The sequence below is a fragment of the Pocillopora damicornis genome, chromosome 1 (genome assembly GCF_964200805.1).
Source record: "Pocillopora damicornis chromosome 1, jaPocDami1.2, whole genome shotgun sequence".
NCBI lineage: Eukaryota > Metazoa > Cnidaria > Anthozoa > Scleractinia > Pocilloporidae > Pocillopora > Pocillopora damicornis.
The window spans coordinates 30663032-30680767 of NC_142670.1; the positions used below are offsets into that span (position 1 = coordinate 30663032).

The 17736-nt window shown below is 39.6% G+C and overlaps 3 protein-coding genes and 1 long non-coding RNA gene across 8 annotated transcripts; 1 reads left to right on the plus strand and 3 right to left on the minus strand.

Moving 5' to 3' along the window:
* Nucleotides 1-310: 310 nt before the first annotated feature.
* On the minus strand, nucleotides 311-5398 carry LOC149053263 (uncharacterized). 2 transcript variants are annotated; one of them, XR_016187644.1, is made up of 3 exons: nucleotides 5257-5398; nucleotides 1539-1671; nucleotides 311-413 (listed from the first exon to the last, which is right to left on the minus strand). It is a non-coding gene; the product is annotated as an uncharacterized LOC149053263 (long non-coding RNA). The 2 variants fall into 2 exon arrangements; XR_016187645.1 differs by lacking the exon at nucleotides 311-413 and adding an exon at nucleotides 857-1042.
* A 1028-nt stretch (nucleotides 5399-6426) lies between these two features.
* On the minus strand, nucleotides 6427-9860 carry LOC113677972 (cysteine-rich protein 1). 4 transcript variants are annotated; one of them, XR_016187640.1, is made up of 5 exons: nucleotides 9628-9769; nucleotides 9179-9223; nucleotides 8235-8329; nucleotides 7048-7429; nucleotides 6427-6543 (listed from the first exon to the last, which is right to left on the minus strand). XR_016187640.1 is itself a non-coding variant. In XM_027194839.2 (5 exons), exons 2-4 carry the CDS (start codon nucleotides 9216-9218, stop codon nucleotides 7334-7336), a joined length of 231 nt encoding a protein of 76 aa, XP_027050640.2. In that variant the 5' UTR covers nucleotides 9219-9223; nucleotides 9628-9860; the 3' UTR covers nucleotides 6427-6543; nucleotides 7316-7333. The 4 variants fall into 4 exon arrangements, 2 of the variants coding, with proteins under 2 accessions (XP_027050640.2, XP_027050638.2); XR_016187622.1 differs by having other exon boundaries at nucleotides 9340-9705; XM_027194839.2 differs by having other exon boundaries at nucleotides 7316-7429; nucleotides 9628-9860.
* A 410-nt stretch (nucleotides 9861-10270) lies between these two features.
* On the plus strand, nucleotides 10271-12957 carry LOC149053264 (uncharacterized). The gene is made up of 2 exons (XM_089187991.1): nucleotides 10271-10488; nucleotides 10571-12957. The coding sequence occupies exons 1-2, from the start codon at nucleotides 10307-10309 to the stop codon at nucleotides 12366-12368; spliced, it is 1980 nt and encodes a 659-aa protein (XP_089044117.1). The 5' UTR covers nucleotides 10271-10306; the 3' UTR covers nucleotides 12369-12957.
* Nucleotides 12697-14754, minus strand: LOC149053265 (uncharacterized). The gene has a single exon (XM_089187999.1). The coding sequence runs from the start codon at nucleotides 14654-14656 to the stop codon at nucleotides 13055-13057; it is 1602 nt and encodes a 533-aa protein (XP_089044125.1). The 5' UTR covers nucleotides 14657-14754; the 3' UTR covers nucleotides 12697-13054.
* Nucleotides 14755-17736: the final 2982 nt, after the last annotated feature.

Consider the following 17736-nt stretch of genomic DNA (forward strand, 5'->3'; position numbering starts at 1 on the left):
CCAAAAGTATCCGTGGATTACTTTTGATTGGCCCGATTGAAAATCCCTCAATGGCTCACACAAAGGGAAAAAAAATTGCCAGAAGCGAGAAATCCCGCGTTTGATCAAGTCGCCATTGGTTTCAGCTTTGTATTTATTCCAGGGGAACCGATTAGTATACACACCGAGTGGTATATTTTAGCATTTTATCGCTGGAGGCCTCATTATTGGCGCCTGATTCTTCGAAACCTCTCACCGGCTTGCTTTGCTCTCACGCGGGCGAACAAACCCCACCCTACGGTGAAATAACTGACTCTGTCACAAAACAAACTTTACTTTATTGTCAACCTTTATTCTTGTGTCATTCCAAAAAGTGAACAAAGGTGATTTATAAAGGAAATATATCTTAACGAAAACTGTACTCTCTCTCTAACCTGTAAAAGGAAAACAAACATAAACATTCATAAAGCTCCAAAACTAACAACAATCATGCTTCTCATATATTTTTTTTCAAACCTGGTCCATGGACACTAACATTAACCCTAAGCACCCTTACATCTGGATGCATATTCTGATTCATATTCTGTACATTTCCTATGGTACTGATAAGAAAATTTGTCAAATAATCAAGAGCTCCTCCTTTTGGAGATCATTTTCTTTATTTTCCTGACCTTAATATTTGATTTAGGGGAGATATTGTATGAAGAAATTAGATATCAGTCTTTAGGTTTTGTGGATTAACCCCTGCACTTTCTTAATTAATTGAGATGCTTTGGAGCCCTTTCCTATCAATTAGGTCAACCTTTATTTAGACCATGATTTACATCTCCCAGTACTCTGAGCTGTGACCAATTTGGTCACCATGGCTGATGAAAAAGTTGGGGTGAAGAAATAAGTGTCATGACCTTTAAGAGCCAAATACCTTCCTGTTCTTCCCAAGTTAACTCAGTCAAGAAGCATGTTATCATATTGCCATCATTCTATCTTTTTACACTTTCTTCTTTAACCCTTTAACTCCCAAGATCTAATAGTTAATTCTCCCCTCTAGCTGCTGCATATTTCCCTGTAAATTAGTAACAAGAATTAGGCATTAAATCATGATAACTTCGACCTGATAAGTTTGAGTATTCTAATCACACGTTTGCTGGATAGCATATGAATACTAAGGGAAGAAGTTACAGGTTAATCACTTCTTAGAGTTAGAGGGTTAAGCTTGAAGCTCGCAGGTTTACATCATCAAATACAGCCCCCATAAGGCAAATTTGTGGATAATGTTTTTCAGTAAAAGCACCAGCAGGGCCATAGGGGGTCATATGATAATTAACCCTTTAACTCCCAAGATCTGATTGTTAATTCTCTCCTCTAGCTGCTACTCATTTCCTTGTAAATTAATTGTGAGAACTTGCTGCTAGATCAAGATAGCAGCTTCTACCTGATAAGTTTGAATATTCTCATTATCTGTTTGCTAAATAACGTATGGATATTGTAGGGAGAAGTTTTATGTTAATCACTTTTGAGAGTTAAAGGGTTAAGTGTATGTGCCTTGAAATCTCACCTACCAAAATGCTCTTCAGGAATGATAACTTGACATCCTTAGTTGTATGAGTGTGATTCTGTTCCACCATGACCATACCCTTTGGGGCCGAACAAGGGACTATAACATGGGATATGGCAGTATGGTTTACCATCCTTCTGCAAATACCAAAAAAAAAACAATCATCTGAGCAAAACTGTCAGTGACACAGTGTCATGGGACTCTAGAATCAAAAAAGGGTTGCATTGGTATTCTGATATGTGATTACTGTGTTGAGTTCTTTAACCCTTTTACTGCCGATGCTATACAATTCCTACAATATTAGTTCCAAGTATTTGGTATTAAATCAACCAATGATCCCCTAATTGATATTTTTCTTTATTCTTATATTGTGTTGATATTGTTGTTGCGTTCCTAGCACGGCAGACACGGGGTGCAGGGTAATTAGGTCTGCCAGGTCAACCACAGTGAAGTACAGGACTTCAAGGAGTGGGGGAGGGATGGGGGGTCTGTAAAGGACTTTCCAACTGTCCTGGGTATGTGGTATTATGGCTAGTCATTTCATGCAATGGAAAGTTGGTAAGGGTAAGTAATGGGTAAGGTAGAGATTTAAAAGGGAAAAAAAGAAAGAAAATACTTTGAGGGAAGGAAGGAAAGTTTGAAGCAGAATTGGAATTCCCCTCAGGGTAGGGTGGAGGCCCAAGTGGAAAAAAAAGTATGAAAAAAGAAAACCTTAATAATAATGTTTATTTCTTATATTGCGCAGTCTAGCATGCGATAAAGATATGATCGAGTGCGCATTACAACCCTAAAATCTTAAAGTAATAAATGGCTAGTCCAGATAATGATAATAATAATAATAATTTACAATTTTCGGAAAACAATAAAAGTAAAATATGAGTTAATAAAAGAACTAATAAAAAGCTAATTTAAAAAGATGTGTCTTTAGTAAAACTTTAAAAATGTTCAATGATTGACATTGTCTAATTTCTAGAGGGAGTCGATTCCATACTTTGGGCGCAGCATTTTCAAACGCCCTATCCCCGAGTGTCTTTTTTGTTCTATAGGTATTGTCCATTAGGAGTATGCCCCGGTATGATCTCAACTGATACCGCGAGCTCTCTTTGATTTTTATCAAGTCTGAAAGATATTGTGGTGCGACACCGTAGATACATTTGTGAACTAGCATTGCTATCTTGAATTCTATTCTGTGGGTAACCGGAAGCCAGTGCAGGTTGATCAGGGATGGTGTGATAGGATCATACCTAGATATAGTACATACCAGGCGAGCACCCGCGTTCTGCAGGCGTTGCAGCTTACCAAGATGACCAGCGGGCGTACCATATAATAGACCGTTACAATAGTCTAATCGTGACATTATAATAGCCTGTACAATGGACTTCCTATTATCATATGATAAATACTTTCTAATACGCCGGATGTTATGTAGATGGTAATAAATATTCTGACATATGCTGTTAATATGTGTGGTCATATTCATGTTTGCATCAAACCAAGCACCCAGGTTTCTAACAGAGTAAACCGCAGAAACCTTTACCTTACCTACTTGCAAGTCACTTATCATAACCTTATTTAACTGTGCGCGTGTACCTATAATAAGAAACTCGGTCTTAGCATCGTTCAGCCGAAGTTTGTCTTGGACCATCCAGGTTCTTATTTCCCTGATGCAAGCTTGTAGAGCGTCAACAGCATCCGTCTCAGTAGCAGAACCATCCAGCTTAAATGAGATATAGAGCTGCGTATCATCAGCGTATGCGTGAACGTTAGGGAGATGGGATTCAACAACATCGAAGAGCTTACTTGCGTACAACGTGAAGAGCAAGGGACCAAGACATGATCCTTGAGGTACCCCTTGAGGCAGATCAAAGTCACTCGAATAGCTCCCGTTAATCAGGATTCGCTGTTTCCTGTTTGATAAATACGAGTGAAACCATTTAAGAGCGGTACCTGTAATTCCATACGTCACGCACAGGCGATTCAACAACACTTGGTGGTCAATCGTGTCGAATGCTGCACTCAGGTCTAGCAATACCAAAAGAGTAACTCGTTGATTGTCCATTGCAGCTAGTATGTCATTCTGTATCTTCAATAGGGCAGTCTCTGTGCTATGACCAAGTCGATAGGCTGAGTGGAGGATGGGATACAAACCCGACTGAGTAACGTGATCGGTTGTCTGATCATAAACTGCACTTTCAACCAATTTAGAGAGGTATTGCAGATTACTCACAGGTCTTAAATTGGATAAGGAAGTCCCTTGCTTGGTCTTCTTCAGTCTTGGATCCACAAGGGCCGTTTTCCAATCAGATGGAAAGTGTCCCAAGGAAAGTGAAGAATTCACGACATTAGTGATGATGGGGAGAAGCATATCGGACATGCCGACTACTAAATTGGTCGGCATAGGATCAAGTTGACAGCTTTTCTTCGATGATCTACTGACCAGCTTCCTTATATCTTCCACAGAATACGTATTGAAATGATCAAGTTTCCTATCGCCTGTAAACACTCTATCCTCAGCCACCGCCCCAGGATGAAGAGTACACACATCAAGCTCTGCCCGAATCTTTGCAATCTTACGGTCGAAAAACCGCCCGATATCGTTGGCTAAGATTGAGTTGTCCGTGTATTCTGGAAAACACAACTCATTCCTAGGAAGTAACAATCAGGGTCGGCCAGGGTTTTTGGGTATTCGGTATTCAGGGGCGTTTTAAATCGGGTATACGGTATATTGCAGCTTAAATATGGGTATTCAGTATATCACTTTCTTTGAATTTCAGGTATAAAGTATTCAAAGCTTCGATTATTTTTGGGTATATTTGGAGGAATTTGGGGTATTTTGGGGTATTTTGTCGATTTTTTTTCGGGTATATTGGTATTCCACTACCCCCCCTGGCCGACCCTGAACAATGATCGAGTGGCCCTGAATAGCTTTCCTTGGTTTTCACTATTGTCGTTCACAAAATCTGAGTAGAAAGCATGCTTAGCCCGTGTACTTAAATAAGTAACGTGGTTCTTGAGTTTCTTGAATGCCAACAAATCTTCCTGTCATCGTGTTCTTCTCCATCTCCGTTCTGCTTTCCGGCGTCGCCTTTTTGCCTCGGCTATCTCACTGGTATACCAGGGTACCTTTGAGAAAGAGGTCATGAATATTGTGTAAGAAATCATAATTATTATTGTTCAGATCTGTGGATTCATCTTTAAAAACGAAACATATAAAACAGTCATGAATTGAACAGATTTAGGAATTTTTATAGCACAGAAAAATTAATTTCACTCTGACTCAGAGAACTCCTGTGCATGTAGAGAGGGTTAAGAATCTTAATTTATTCCATTTGTACTATAAATCATATAGACAGCACCTGTCAATCTTTTGAATCGTTTGTCACCACAAAACGACAATTGATGAATAAAAGAACCACTAAAAGTTACTGCTTAATTGCATGAAAAGTGCAAATTCAAATTTCAGATTGACTGAAAGGTGCAAAGTATTCAACCCCGCGCATTTCAAAATAATTTACTACAAATGGTAGCCAGAAAGTTCACAAATAAATGTTTATCTTAGCATGTTGTAAGAGTGTAAGAGGGAATTTGATAATTATAATTAGCTGATGGATTTCATATAAATTACCCCCTGTTTCGATTAACTTTTGACAAATTCTTCAGATTCCGAACTTTAAAAGGTAAACCGCAGCACAAGATAGGTTGATAGGAAACAGACAATGTACCTCTGCATGGCCACCTGAAGTGAGCGTTTTCCCGCATCTTGTACATTTTAAACAGCCCCTGTGCCAGTCTTTTCCTAAAGAAGACACTTTTTCGGCTAGAAATGAAGAAAAACGAGAGAGTTTTTAATCAGACACAGGTTTCACTCGCGATAAAAAGATAAATCAATAAAGTCAAGATCTTTTTTAACCCCAGACAACTATTTTAATTAGTTTAACAATCTCCGCTATACAAAGAGCTTGTTTGACAATTAACTGTTAATCTTGTCGTCCTATAATAAGGCTTTGACCTATATACTGAGTAGCTAGAAATAAGCAACAATACCGAAATAAAATTATTCGTGTACGAAGACTGCGAATGAATTAATCTCCCGACCTGCGTAAGCCAACGCATTTTCCAAATCTGTAAATATTTGTTAGGCCATTACCTCAGATACTGAACAAGATTTTATTGATAATTTTCTACTAACAACGTCAAGTTAAGAGTCCATGAATCAAAACTGATGAAATTCAACGCGTAGAAAGCAAAAAGGACAAAACAGATACTGAAAATACAAATATCACGTTGACAGAAATATGAACAGCGCGCGTGTAGTTTTCATGTGAGCGGTGTTGATTTAAATAAACCCCTCTAAGGTAGTTTTTACTTACCAAAGAACACTTCTTTATTACAAGTCGGACACTTTGACATTTCGGGGGAAATGCAGTAAACAGAGACGCACAAGAATGAGACAAATCGGCCGCAAATTACTACGTCAATAATTAAATAATAACAATTACGGTCAACAGACGAGAGGTAAGGAATACAGTAAATATCCCATGATCATAAGAGAGCATGAGACGAAGGTAACTTTAAATGAAAGTCTACAGAAAAGGTTGTAGGGTCGATTGGGAGACTGTTATGATAATTTTTGTTCTTCACGCAACGTATTTTTTTTCAGTTGCAGTCGCTGGGAATGTGAAACCTTTCGAAAATCTTCCTTTTTCCATAATAAATATCTACTGGAGTTTGAAGGGAAAAAAAGCCAACTCATGTTCAGACTAAAGGCAAGGAGCCCTCCTGATAATATTGAGAAGGTAACTGTACTAAATCTTGAGAAATACATTACTTGCCGTTTGCGAGAGAGCAAAAACCGATGTCAAAAAGTACATACAAACAAATAAACCAACAAGTGACAAAATACATTCGTCTTTATTTAGGATTACTGGCAAGAGCTACAAAAGACAAAACATGTCATCGTCCTAATGATGCCTTGGGTGCGGTCAGCGTCAGTCATGTCTGAACTGAACCTAGGGATTAGAGATTCAAAAATATGCTCACTGTCATGTTTTAAGGTATACGGTTATCTCCCATCATCTCTTCTGCAGCAAGTGGGATAGACGTTAATTTGTTTATTAACATTCATTTTTTGCAGTTTTTTTTTTTTTTTTGATGATCGAGAACGAACGCAAGACTTTCCCTAGTAGGAAGAGGGGAATGCTTCTTTTTGTAGGAGGGTGTAGCCAGGGCTGGGATATTTCTGTCCCATCCCCCCTCCCCCCCCCCCAAAAAAAAGGATTGTGAGCTCCAATTGGGGATATGCAAGCTTGCACGCGAGCGGTGTGTGTTGATGTGTGTCTGGACGTCAGAAAGTAATAGGTGATCTGTTTTTTAACATCATTTGAGCTTCCACTGGCTCTTTGCAATCTTCGAATTGTTGTTATTATTTACTCTGGTGGATTATATCGAATACAGTTTAATGACGATCAATCGAAAAGCACTTTGTTGATAGGAGTGTCAAATTATATACCTACATTTTCTTTCCATCAGTGCGTGGCGCGTATTAGGCTCCCAGGCATCCATTGGCACAGCGAAACGAGCGAACAAGGAAAGCCTGCGAGTTTTGAGCCCGCGAGCTATGGAAGTGCGCGAGTGCTCTGTGCAGGATCTGCGAGGGTTCAAAACGTGAGGATTTCTCGTTCCAGACCTTTCGCAAAACTCTCCCGCGCTCGCTTCGTTCGCCGCTTGCTCAAACGAGAGCTTGGCGTGTGCGGATACAGTAAGCAACAGAGTGACTCTCACTTGTAGTGCGTGGTGAAGTCAGTATTTATGTGACTCTGTTCCACCGTGGCCAAAACCTCCTGGGCCAAACAAAGCAGAGTAGCATGGCTTATTGCAATACGGCTTACCCTTGTGCTGGAAAATTTAAAAAAAATATAGTCATATTAACAATGCAATCCAGGATTTAGGGGCTATTATGCGCTACTGAGGCTTTGATTTAGCGGTCACCTTAGCCGGCATAGCTAGCGGTTTTTGAGTGCGCTTTTAAGTGTCGAGAAGCAGACCTGGACAAAACGGGTGGGGCTTGGGGCGGAAGGTTTTTCCCCTTATTTTCGCGGCTCCAACGCCTTTATTTTCATCGAACACCTAGAGAACCGCTACCTGTGCAGGCCACGAACAACTGCGTTGTAGCACTTGAGCAACGTGGACCCCGCACATTTTTTTTGCACAACTTTTGTAAAAATCAACTTCAGACCTTACGTCTCAAGGTACTCCTGCACACTCTAATCGGCTTTCGGGCAGACTAGTTCCCAATCGTCTTGATAACACGTCGAGCGAGGGAACGCTAGGTGTTTTGGGAACGGAGAAAGCGTTACTTCTTTTCTCTTTCCTCTCATCCTTCCGTGCCGCGCGCCTTTATGAAAAGAATGCACATGAGGACAGGGTCTCGCGTGGTGGCGCACAGCGATTATTAACACAATTTTTTATACCAGACAGAGCTCGTCATCCGTTCGCTGTAAACAATGCGCGGCTATCAATTTAATGAGACAGATAACATAGCTTCTAGCATTTTCTATTTGTCTTAATGATAGTCCCTGAACAGACGCTAATAATATAAATTTCCTGTTAGGAATTCTCTGAATACCATAGAGACTAATTCTGACTACAAGAGAATCTCGAAAAACAACTCTCCGACAAGTTTAAAAGGAAAAACTCTTACCTCGGCATGACCACCAGAACTCAGAGTCTTATTGCATTTTTCACATCTCAAGCAAGGCCTGTGCCAATCTTTGCCGAGAGAAGTCACCTTCTCAGCTGAAACACAGACAAACGAATTATTGTCATTTGCCGGTCCACTGCTCGGAGGAGTGTCTAGTATCGATGGTCCAGTATCCCTAAATTCAGTACTTAGAGAAGTATCATTGCAATTAATTCCAAGACCTCGTAGACGGAGTTCAAATTATCGTGTTACTGTTCCCATATACAATTCAATCATCGAATTTCGTTATTTTAATATTATTCAGAGGATGGATTGCATATCTCTAATATTACTTTTTATTCACCCGTTTGAGTCAAGGCTTTTTAGATTGTAAGAACGCCCTACTGGGGCCAATTAGTGTAATAAGTCAGCGCCAAAGGCGTGATATGCAAAACGGAGGGGCCTTCTATCAGGGCGTTGAGGCTGCAATGGCTTAAAGTCTATCCTAACATGTTACCTCAAAAACGCGAAAGTCCGGTTCAACAAACCCTCTAACTTTACATAATAATAAATTCAAATTAAATTTCTCCATGAATACCGCAGATTTCTACGATTTGCTGAATACCAACGGCTAGAAAGCTCCCAAAAGGTGGTCCCGCTCCAACTAAAATAATTAAATATGCAGAGTGTGGTGAACATTTCTCCAAAGTTGCAAGCATTTGCAAGAATCTTTCGAACAGGGATTACAGTTGATTCGATCATTCGTGTTAGAAGCTCCAGCTGGAACTACGAAATCAAATCGATAGAGAATCAGTTTTTCTGCACGACAAAACAGTTTCGATGAATTCGATCAGAATGGGTGACCTTGTCAAGAATTTTTAATCCCCATGTACGTCTCGAAATTGTGAAGCTAACTAAACCGTTCCCTTATGTTACTGTAATGACGAAAAGAAGGGTGCACTTACCAAAATACACTTCCTTGTTGCACTTGGGACACTTCGGCATTTTAGCTGAAAGAGATGAGGAATTAGTCGACCGCAAGATCGTTTAACGAAAGCGAAATAGTAAGCTCGCATTATATTTGCATAATACGATATTTATTTAATTTGGAGCTCAAGTTACGTACCTTTGTCAGCTGGAGTCTCTTGGGTCATGCAAGTGTGGTTAGCAGCAAAATGAACTTCCCATGAGAGGAGCTAAGATATATTTAGTGTTGATTATCTGGGAAGCAGTTCCTTGAATTTTTAACACTCCGCCTTCGTTCAAAACTTCGTGTTTCATGCGATGGTATTTCCATCTTGTAGGAAAGCCAAATTATCTTAATCCACCATACCATATATTTAGCTCTTGAATTTTCACTCCAGTATACTGACAATTTTCCAACGCACAATAAAGCAAAATAAAGTTAGCAAACCTTTTTCGACGTTTAAGATTTTCACAAGCTGGTTAGCCTCTCAACTTGTAAAAGCGTCTTTCACACTTCTGGCAGCAAGCCCAAAACACCAATGACAGAATTACTATTTCCGAGTCCCTTTATATGCAAAATAACATTGTGATGGAAAGAAAACAAACACAACAAAACGTGTGCTTTGAAAAAGAATGACGTAAACGTTGTTAACTTCTGACAATTTTTGTTTTGTTTTAATGAACCAAGACAATATTGGCCCCATAGGAAGCCCTAAAACATTTACTAGATACAAATTATCGCTTCAAAGGAAAACAAACAAAGGCTTTGAAAACAGTTTCCATGGAGTTCAGGAACTTCTTTGAGCGACTTTTAGTTTGTGGAAGCATAACTTTAATTGTTTCTATCGCAAAAATTTAAGACAATTAGGGATTTTTTTGGGATGTATGCAAAGAGCAATCCTTATCGATCATACAAAAAGCGGATCACTAAGAAATGATAGTATTATACGAAAACAAAATAATACTCGGATTTCCGGAAGGGTGTGATGGTGGAAATAGCACAAATAAAGAAAACTGCTAGCCGAACCCAAATACGCTTAATTCCAAAATGGCGGCCACCGCGGATGGTCTGGGCCGAGTTGACACGAAAGCGAGGCATCGAGGGCCAACGCGAAAGACAACAGAAGATGGCGTCTCTTGCAAACACTCTTGTGTACGGTCCTCCGTTTTTAACTGAAGACGATATTCCGGGAAGTTCATTAAACGGAAGAGATCCGAATCGTTTAAAAAATTCTGAGCTGAAGTTTTGGTTGAAATGTCGCGGGGATAGCTGTAAAGGATTATCGACTAAAGCGCAACTTTGCAAGCGGTAAGATATGTGTTTATGTTGACTTCAAATCATTGCTGTGGTTGCTATGGCCTTGAATCTTACTGGATTCATTCCTTTACAGAGTCAACGACTACCTCCAAGCAAATGTTGCTCATCTCCTTGTGGATCCGGATGAAAGCTTTATCTACACAAGGCGTAAACAGAATCGTAACAGAGTCTGTACTGAGGACCAAAGAGCCGAATCCGCCGATTCCGACTTGTCGACTCCGCCGGACCCGGACAACACAAAGAACATCGCTTTTCCTGCGAACGGATGGGGTACATCCCTTGCCAAAGGCCCGATGTTTACTCGTGCAGAATTAGAGAAACATATAAGTGATTCTGGAAAAAAGCATCGACATGGTGAGCATCATTCGCTGCCCACAGGATTACAAAAAGCCAAGCAGTTTCTGGCTGATGAGTATTTGCATGAAATACAAACGCACTCTGATCAGAGGTATTTTTACTTCCGTGCTAAGTGTTTTCATAGTTTCAAGGTCAATGAAGCACCGCACAACTTAAAACTAGCACTCTGTATGGTGACAGGAAATGTGGAGTATGCCTACTGTGGGCCAAGTTGTGCTGCAGGTAAATCTGGTTTTTGCAATCACATTCTGGCTTTAATGATAAAAGTTTGCAAATACACTATTTATAATTGCAAAGATGTGCGAGATTTGAAGGATGAGGAGGATGAAAATCCAACCAGTGCATGCACATCAGCTTTGCAAAATTGGCACAAATCAAGACTAGAAGGTATCCGCTCCCAGCCTGTCATGGATGTGGTTGTTTCAAATCCTGCAAATAATGCTGAACGTGTCAAAAAAACAGGAGTAACTTGTCTTCTGACAGAAGCAAGAAAGGGAGAAAGTGGTCAGAAGAGGAAGCTTGAACAATTACTACATTCTCTTGAGCAGCATAGCTCAACGCTTGGCATAACTCAAGTGGTTGATCCCTCGAGTATTGATAGATCACCTGTTGTTGACACTCGTTTTGGGCAATGCCCAGTTGGGTCATTTGGATCGTATCAGCTTTCCTTTACTGAATCGAACTTCACATTTGTAACCTTGTTTGATGGATTTGACTGTACAGAACACTGCACAGCAAATGAATTCCCGGCCTACCCTTCGTTCCCATTGGATGATTTCTGCGGATCATTTCAGACCCCTGACAACCTCACTGTTAAAGAAATGGAACTGCTGAAGAGCTTGACTGTTGGTGTTATAGAGGCAAACAAAATGGAAGAGAAAACCAGAGAGCAAGCAAGTTGTGAGGAATGGATGCGAGAAAGAAAATTGAGATTCACTGCCTCTAATTTTGGAAAAATTTCTCGAAGACAGAGGAACCACACCAAATTTGTGGAAGATCTTTTAGCACAGAAGACATTTTCTTCAGCTGCTGTAGAACATGGCAAAAAGTATGAGCCGGTGGCACTGAAGGAATATGAGAAACATATGAGGAAAATGGGAAAACCTGTAAAAGTGTTAAAGAGTGGACTGTTTGTTTCTCCGAAGGTTCCAATTTTAGGATTTTCCCCAGATGCCAAAATCATTGACTTGAGCTGCAAAGACAGGTTTGGGCTTGGTGAGGTAAAATGCCCATCGTCGAAATTCCATGTGACTCCCCTCGAGGCTTGTGATGACCCTGGCTTCTTTATGGAAAACAAAAATGGGAAGCCATCTTTAAAAAGAAGCCATGTTTACTACGATCAGGTGCAAGGACTTATGGGCCTATCAGGGGTACCATGGTGTGACTTTCTTGTTTACACTAGTAAAGGACTAAGTGTGGAGAGGATCAAGTTTGATCAGGACCACTGGAACAACTTATGTGGAAAACTATGTGACTATTATTTCAAGCACTTTCTTCCAGTTGCTGCTCTGTAAAACATAGCCAAAAAATACAAAGCAGTATGTTACAAATTTTATTGTCTAATGAATACTCATGATCTATTCATATGAAGTTAGTCGTGATCATAAATGTGTAAAGAAATCAAGACTACATTTGACTCAGATAATTGACGAACCCTCTCTAACTTACCGCTAACTCGAAGTAATTTACATTTTCCTTCAGGTCATTTTCTATATGATTTTTACCCTCGATAACTCAAATCATTGCTATTTCCCTGAGGGTTCAAGTAATCAGGAGCCAACTGTAGTTTTTTTCTTTTTCTTTTTTTTTTTTATAGAAACCAAATACCCTGACAAAGACAACTGGCCTTTTATCATAATTTATTGTAATAATAAAAAATACTGGCAAATATTTCAGTGTCAGTTGAGACTATTGAATAGAAAAATATTTGCAAAATTACTATATATTGGATTGCAATTTTGTAATCATAGCGCAAGTCTCTACGGTGTCTACATCACGTGGCAATGCACAATTTCAACAAACATCGTGCTGTTAATTAGCCCAAAAAGTTATTTTACAACTTACTTCTTGAAAATTTTACATACAAAATAAAAACTAAAAGGATAAGAATTGAATTAAAAAAATCATTTGCCAAGAGATTTCAACACCAGGGCCTTTTTCAGTTTTCCCTCAAACATAAATATTTTGCTATCAAAACAAGTTATGCACTTATGATACTGTTCTGAAAATTGCATAGCATGGCACATACCGCCCACATTTGGTTTACAACCCCAAACAGGGTGAACGGTACTACACTATCCCATATATGAAAATTTTTAATTTTATTTATTGCCCTTTCAACATGAATCCGAACAGAAGCGATCGACTGTGTCTCAACAACTTCTGCTGCGCTCATTTGACCCTTGCTTCCCAAAAAAGGTGGAATATTTAGGGACACTCCAAGGGGTAGAAGGTCCTGAATAGTAAAGCCTTTATCGGCCATGACAGAATCTCCCCTATTAAAAGGCAGATTCAGAAATCCTGATCTTGTAACAATTTCCCTGTCAGAAATATGACCAGTGTATAGCTGGCTGATGAAGGTAATAGCACCTCCTGGTGAGATGCCAATCAAACCTTTAAGAGTTGTGTGGTTTTTGTAAGAACTAAAAAGTTCACTGTTAAGGCGTAGACTCTTGGGCATCTGGCATCGTACCTCAGTACAGTCAATAACGACCCTAGTTGAGGGGTATTTGTCTTTAAAGTCAGCAGGCATGCACAAATCCACTTTTGCTCTTGATGGCCACACTGGAATTACACTGAATTTTAAGAACATAAAATTTATCCATGAAATTATTATTCTGCTTACTGTTGTCTGTGAGACTCCATACAAGTGGCTTAAATGCTCCTCCTTGAACCCCTGCCTTAGTCTGCAAAGGGTCAAAAAGAATTCTTCCTTTGGGCTCAATTGGCGTGGCCTACCCTGCTTGGGAATATCTTCCTCATCCCTCTGACAGGGTGGGGAGGGGACATCACATGGTGAATCCGAGTGCCAGTAATTTATATTTTCCCCTTTCTTACCAGGATCTAAAAACGCGAAAACACTTTCTAAGACATTTTTGTTTGGGAACCCCGTATAAAAAGCGACATCCTTCTCCGAGGGCAAAAATTTCTCAATGCAGAACACTCTTGACTGCAAGGAATCGTTCCGGCGTTTAAGTTCCTCTACTTCCGACTGGAAATTGTTATTTGAAATAGTGATTTTACGGATTTCCCCGACAAGCCGTTCATTTTCAAGTTTAAGTTCGCAAATAAGAGCTTCCAGATCCTCAGCTGGTTCTTCTACTGTGGTGCTTGCCGAATCTGCTAGTGTTGACGGGGAGGAAGCGCGAGATTCTTGAAATGTCACTAGATCGCACGTGGAACAGTTGTCGACTCGTGCTGGCGCAATTGTCGTCTCCTGTGATTTTGTCGCGGTTTTTTTCAAAATCAGAGTTCTTTTCCTCGGTGATTTTCGCTTGATCGGCGAACCCTGCTTCCAAGGAAACAAAGATGGGACTGCCATGGATTTCAAACTCTTTTTACGGCCTGTGAGTGACGGTAGATAATCTGACGATTTGAAATGTCGCGAGCAAACTCTCGTGTGTTCTGTCACCTTGAAATCTTTACCCTCATCTCTTCGAATGGCAACGATCCACTTCATAAATAAATCTCTATTTTCAGGAAACTTGTGGTAAGAGATCTTAATACCATCTTCTTCGTAAACTTTCTTAGTGCAGCCAGGGACACAGCAATTTTGCGGCATGATGCGCTCTTTCTTTGCCATTAATTTACATACGTAAACACGAGACTTGGCCCTCGATGCCTCGTTTTCATGCTATTCGATCCAGACTCTCATCGGCCGCCGCCATTTTGGAATTAGGAGTATAGGATTGGCTTCAATGTGAATAAAGTGGGTGTCCTGATCTGAAGTTTAATTCTCATAATCCAATACGCATTTTATTCTCAAGAAAGTATGCAACTAACAATGTGAAGAATTCTAGTTCATTCTGCTTTTCTGAGCAGTTATAGACGTCATGTTGCCGAATAGCTCCAGGAAGACGAAAGACCAAATTCAGACTTGCGAAAAATTATTATTAATTGATGATGTTTTCGATGTTTTGAGTCCCTTCAAAGTTTACAATCATTCTTCCTTTTAAGGAAATTCTGGTCATATTTAGTTTTTTGCGGGTAATTTTGACACTGTTCAGGCCAAGTTTTCATAGTTGCGCAGAGACTTTCGTTGTGCAATTTCTCACTGGAGAGAAGGTAAATATCTGCCGTGTTGACTGACAGTGAGGTTAACAAGCGCTTTCGTCATGCCCCTACTTTAGGATATAACAAACGAGTTGAATGACTAGCGGACCAAATCATCCTTAACTTCAGCATTCTGTGCGTAATGATCAGAACTGGAATTGTTTTTTTCATAATCTCGAGGCATCATTTTTTTTTTAGCAACACTGGTATTAAAAAAGGAACAAGAAGGACAGGAAGAAGACAGAGAAAAAGAAACTTTGAAAAAAATAAAAAGTCTGTTTTTTTGCCATGTTTAGCAATGCCAGGCACTTGGTCACGTGATCACTTGTTTCCCTTATTTCTCCTATTGATATGTATAAGCCTGTTCCAGGCGTTTACCATGCAAAACGAAGCGTGATTGAAAACGGTGAGATAGTTGCGGAAGAGTTCGAAAAAAGAGAGAAAACGAGGGAGATTTGCGTCAGAACGCGGAGGTCCCAATCCTCCCTCGCTTTTCCATTCCGCCACTGGCCCGGGCGCGAAGTACGCAGGAATGAGCGGTGAAAAGGGAAAGTAAAGAAATGGATAAACAGTGACATTGGGACATAGAAATTTTGTGGTGAAAGAAGAAAAGGGACGGAGTCTTGCAAAACGTTTACACAGGAAATGGTAAAATGGAAAATGGAAAGAAGAGAAGAGAGGAACGGGATAACAAGGTGATGGAAATTATGGGAAAGGGGAAACGGAGAAACTAAGAAACCGAGAAAAAGAAAAATAGGGAGACGAGGAAATGGTGACAGGGAAAATGGGAAAATGGAAAAATCCAGAAGTGGGATGGATTCATGAAGAAATGGGAAATTTTTGTTATGAATGAATGGGTGAGATGAGCAGCCGAATTATTGGTTGAGAACAACAGGACGGAAACAGAGATTAGAGGGCAGAGGGGATGGCATGGTCATGACATCTTACCACTCCCTTCCCTACCCTCCCTTTCCCCCCCACCCCTCCCCCCCCCAAAAAAAGAAACAAGGGACAGACGAAGTGGCCATTGCTTACTCTTGCAAAGTATTTGACGTATTCAAGTATCTTTCTGTATTTTCTCCATGAGGAGGAGGAAGAGAAGGGAGAGCTGCTCACAGGTTACAGAACCCAGTGATAGATTCCTGTTTGGGTATTTGATTCACTGAACTAAAGCCAGATGTGAGATGAAGCAATTGAAAGTCAACATATACCACAAATATTTACTAAACCAGTTTTTGCCTTTTATATTTTTCCTATAAAATTATATTCATGTACAATAAAATATTTACATTTCTCCATAGCATTATGTTCTATCTAAAAATAGTAAATTTGATTGTCTAGCAACAGGAAATCTGTTCTAAGTAATGGGAAGTACTGTCTCAAAATTTCATGGTTTAAAGGGATTTGTCTTGAAATCTCAAAAAGTTCAAAGTATTCACAGCTGTCTTCTTCCCTGGGAATTCATTCCAAAGGGTCTGAGTTACACATTACTTGAAAAAAGATCAATGCTGTGATTGCTGTGTTCCAATGACTGTTTTTTATCTGTAGTATGCTGATCAGCATCCCTGACAAAAAAAATTAGGATCTTGAAGTTCTCTCACCACGGAATATAAGACAGAAAGGATTAATCAAGTCTCTTAGGTTTAAGAATGCCAGATTATCAACTTCTGGTTGGGCGGTGGCACAATCTTAATCGTTTCTGGGATTATCCACTCAGTCTGCCAAAAATTTAAAAGATCAAATTTGCTGTGACCAATGATCTCTTCTGAGAATTTGAAGTTGACTTTTAGTAGTGCTTATTGCTTTGTCTCACTGAAACAAATATGACAATTTGGTCTTAAAAGCTGCAGTAAGCTGATCCGCAAAACAACTTTATCTCCACACTAATGATCGCTATTGACCTCAAGTTCTGTTTTAACATCACATCAATCGCACAATCAACAAACAAAACCCACTGAATTGCAAATGTTGAAGTGAACATGGCTCTGTATGAAAAAGCCCTCAAAGTAATTGAGAGTTGATGTGGCGATGCAAGATTTCTGTGCATATTAAGTGCAATCTTTAATGGTATACTCTAATTTTCTTCCAGGCTGCTCTCTTGAGGCTAATTCAGAGTAAGCTTAAAGATCTGTTTGCTAGGGAACAATGTTTATGGTCAAATAAGTTTTTGTTTGAAAGTTTGTAAAAATCAAAGTAAATAAAAAAATCTCTGGTTATGAAAATGGTAAACAATCAAATTGATACCAAAATTCTATCAGACCTCTTAGGATTGTAAGACGTAATAGGTAAAGTTTCCACAGTCACTGCAAGAAGAGAATATTTGATCACCATGTTCTAATTTCCTATTAATGCTAGGGCTCTTCTTATCAGAGTAGGCCTATGGTTATTAGCATCTGATCATGTGTATAAGCTACACATAGCCTTGGTTGCTATATCATTCAACAACTGATGGAAAAGTCCACCAAAAGTTAACTGACTTAATATTTGGTTGACAATTTATAAATATTTGATCTTCTGTTCACTGATGGTTGCTCGATAGCTAACTGATGTTTCCCAGTTCTTATACAGTCAGACCTGTATTAAGCAGCCACCTATGAGAAATTGCAGGGT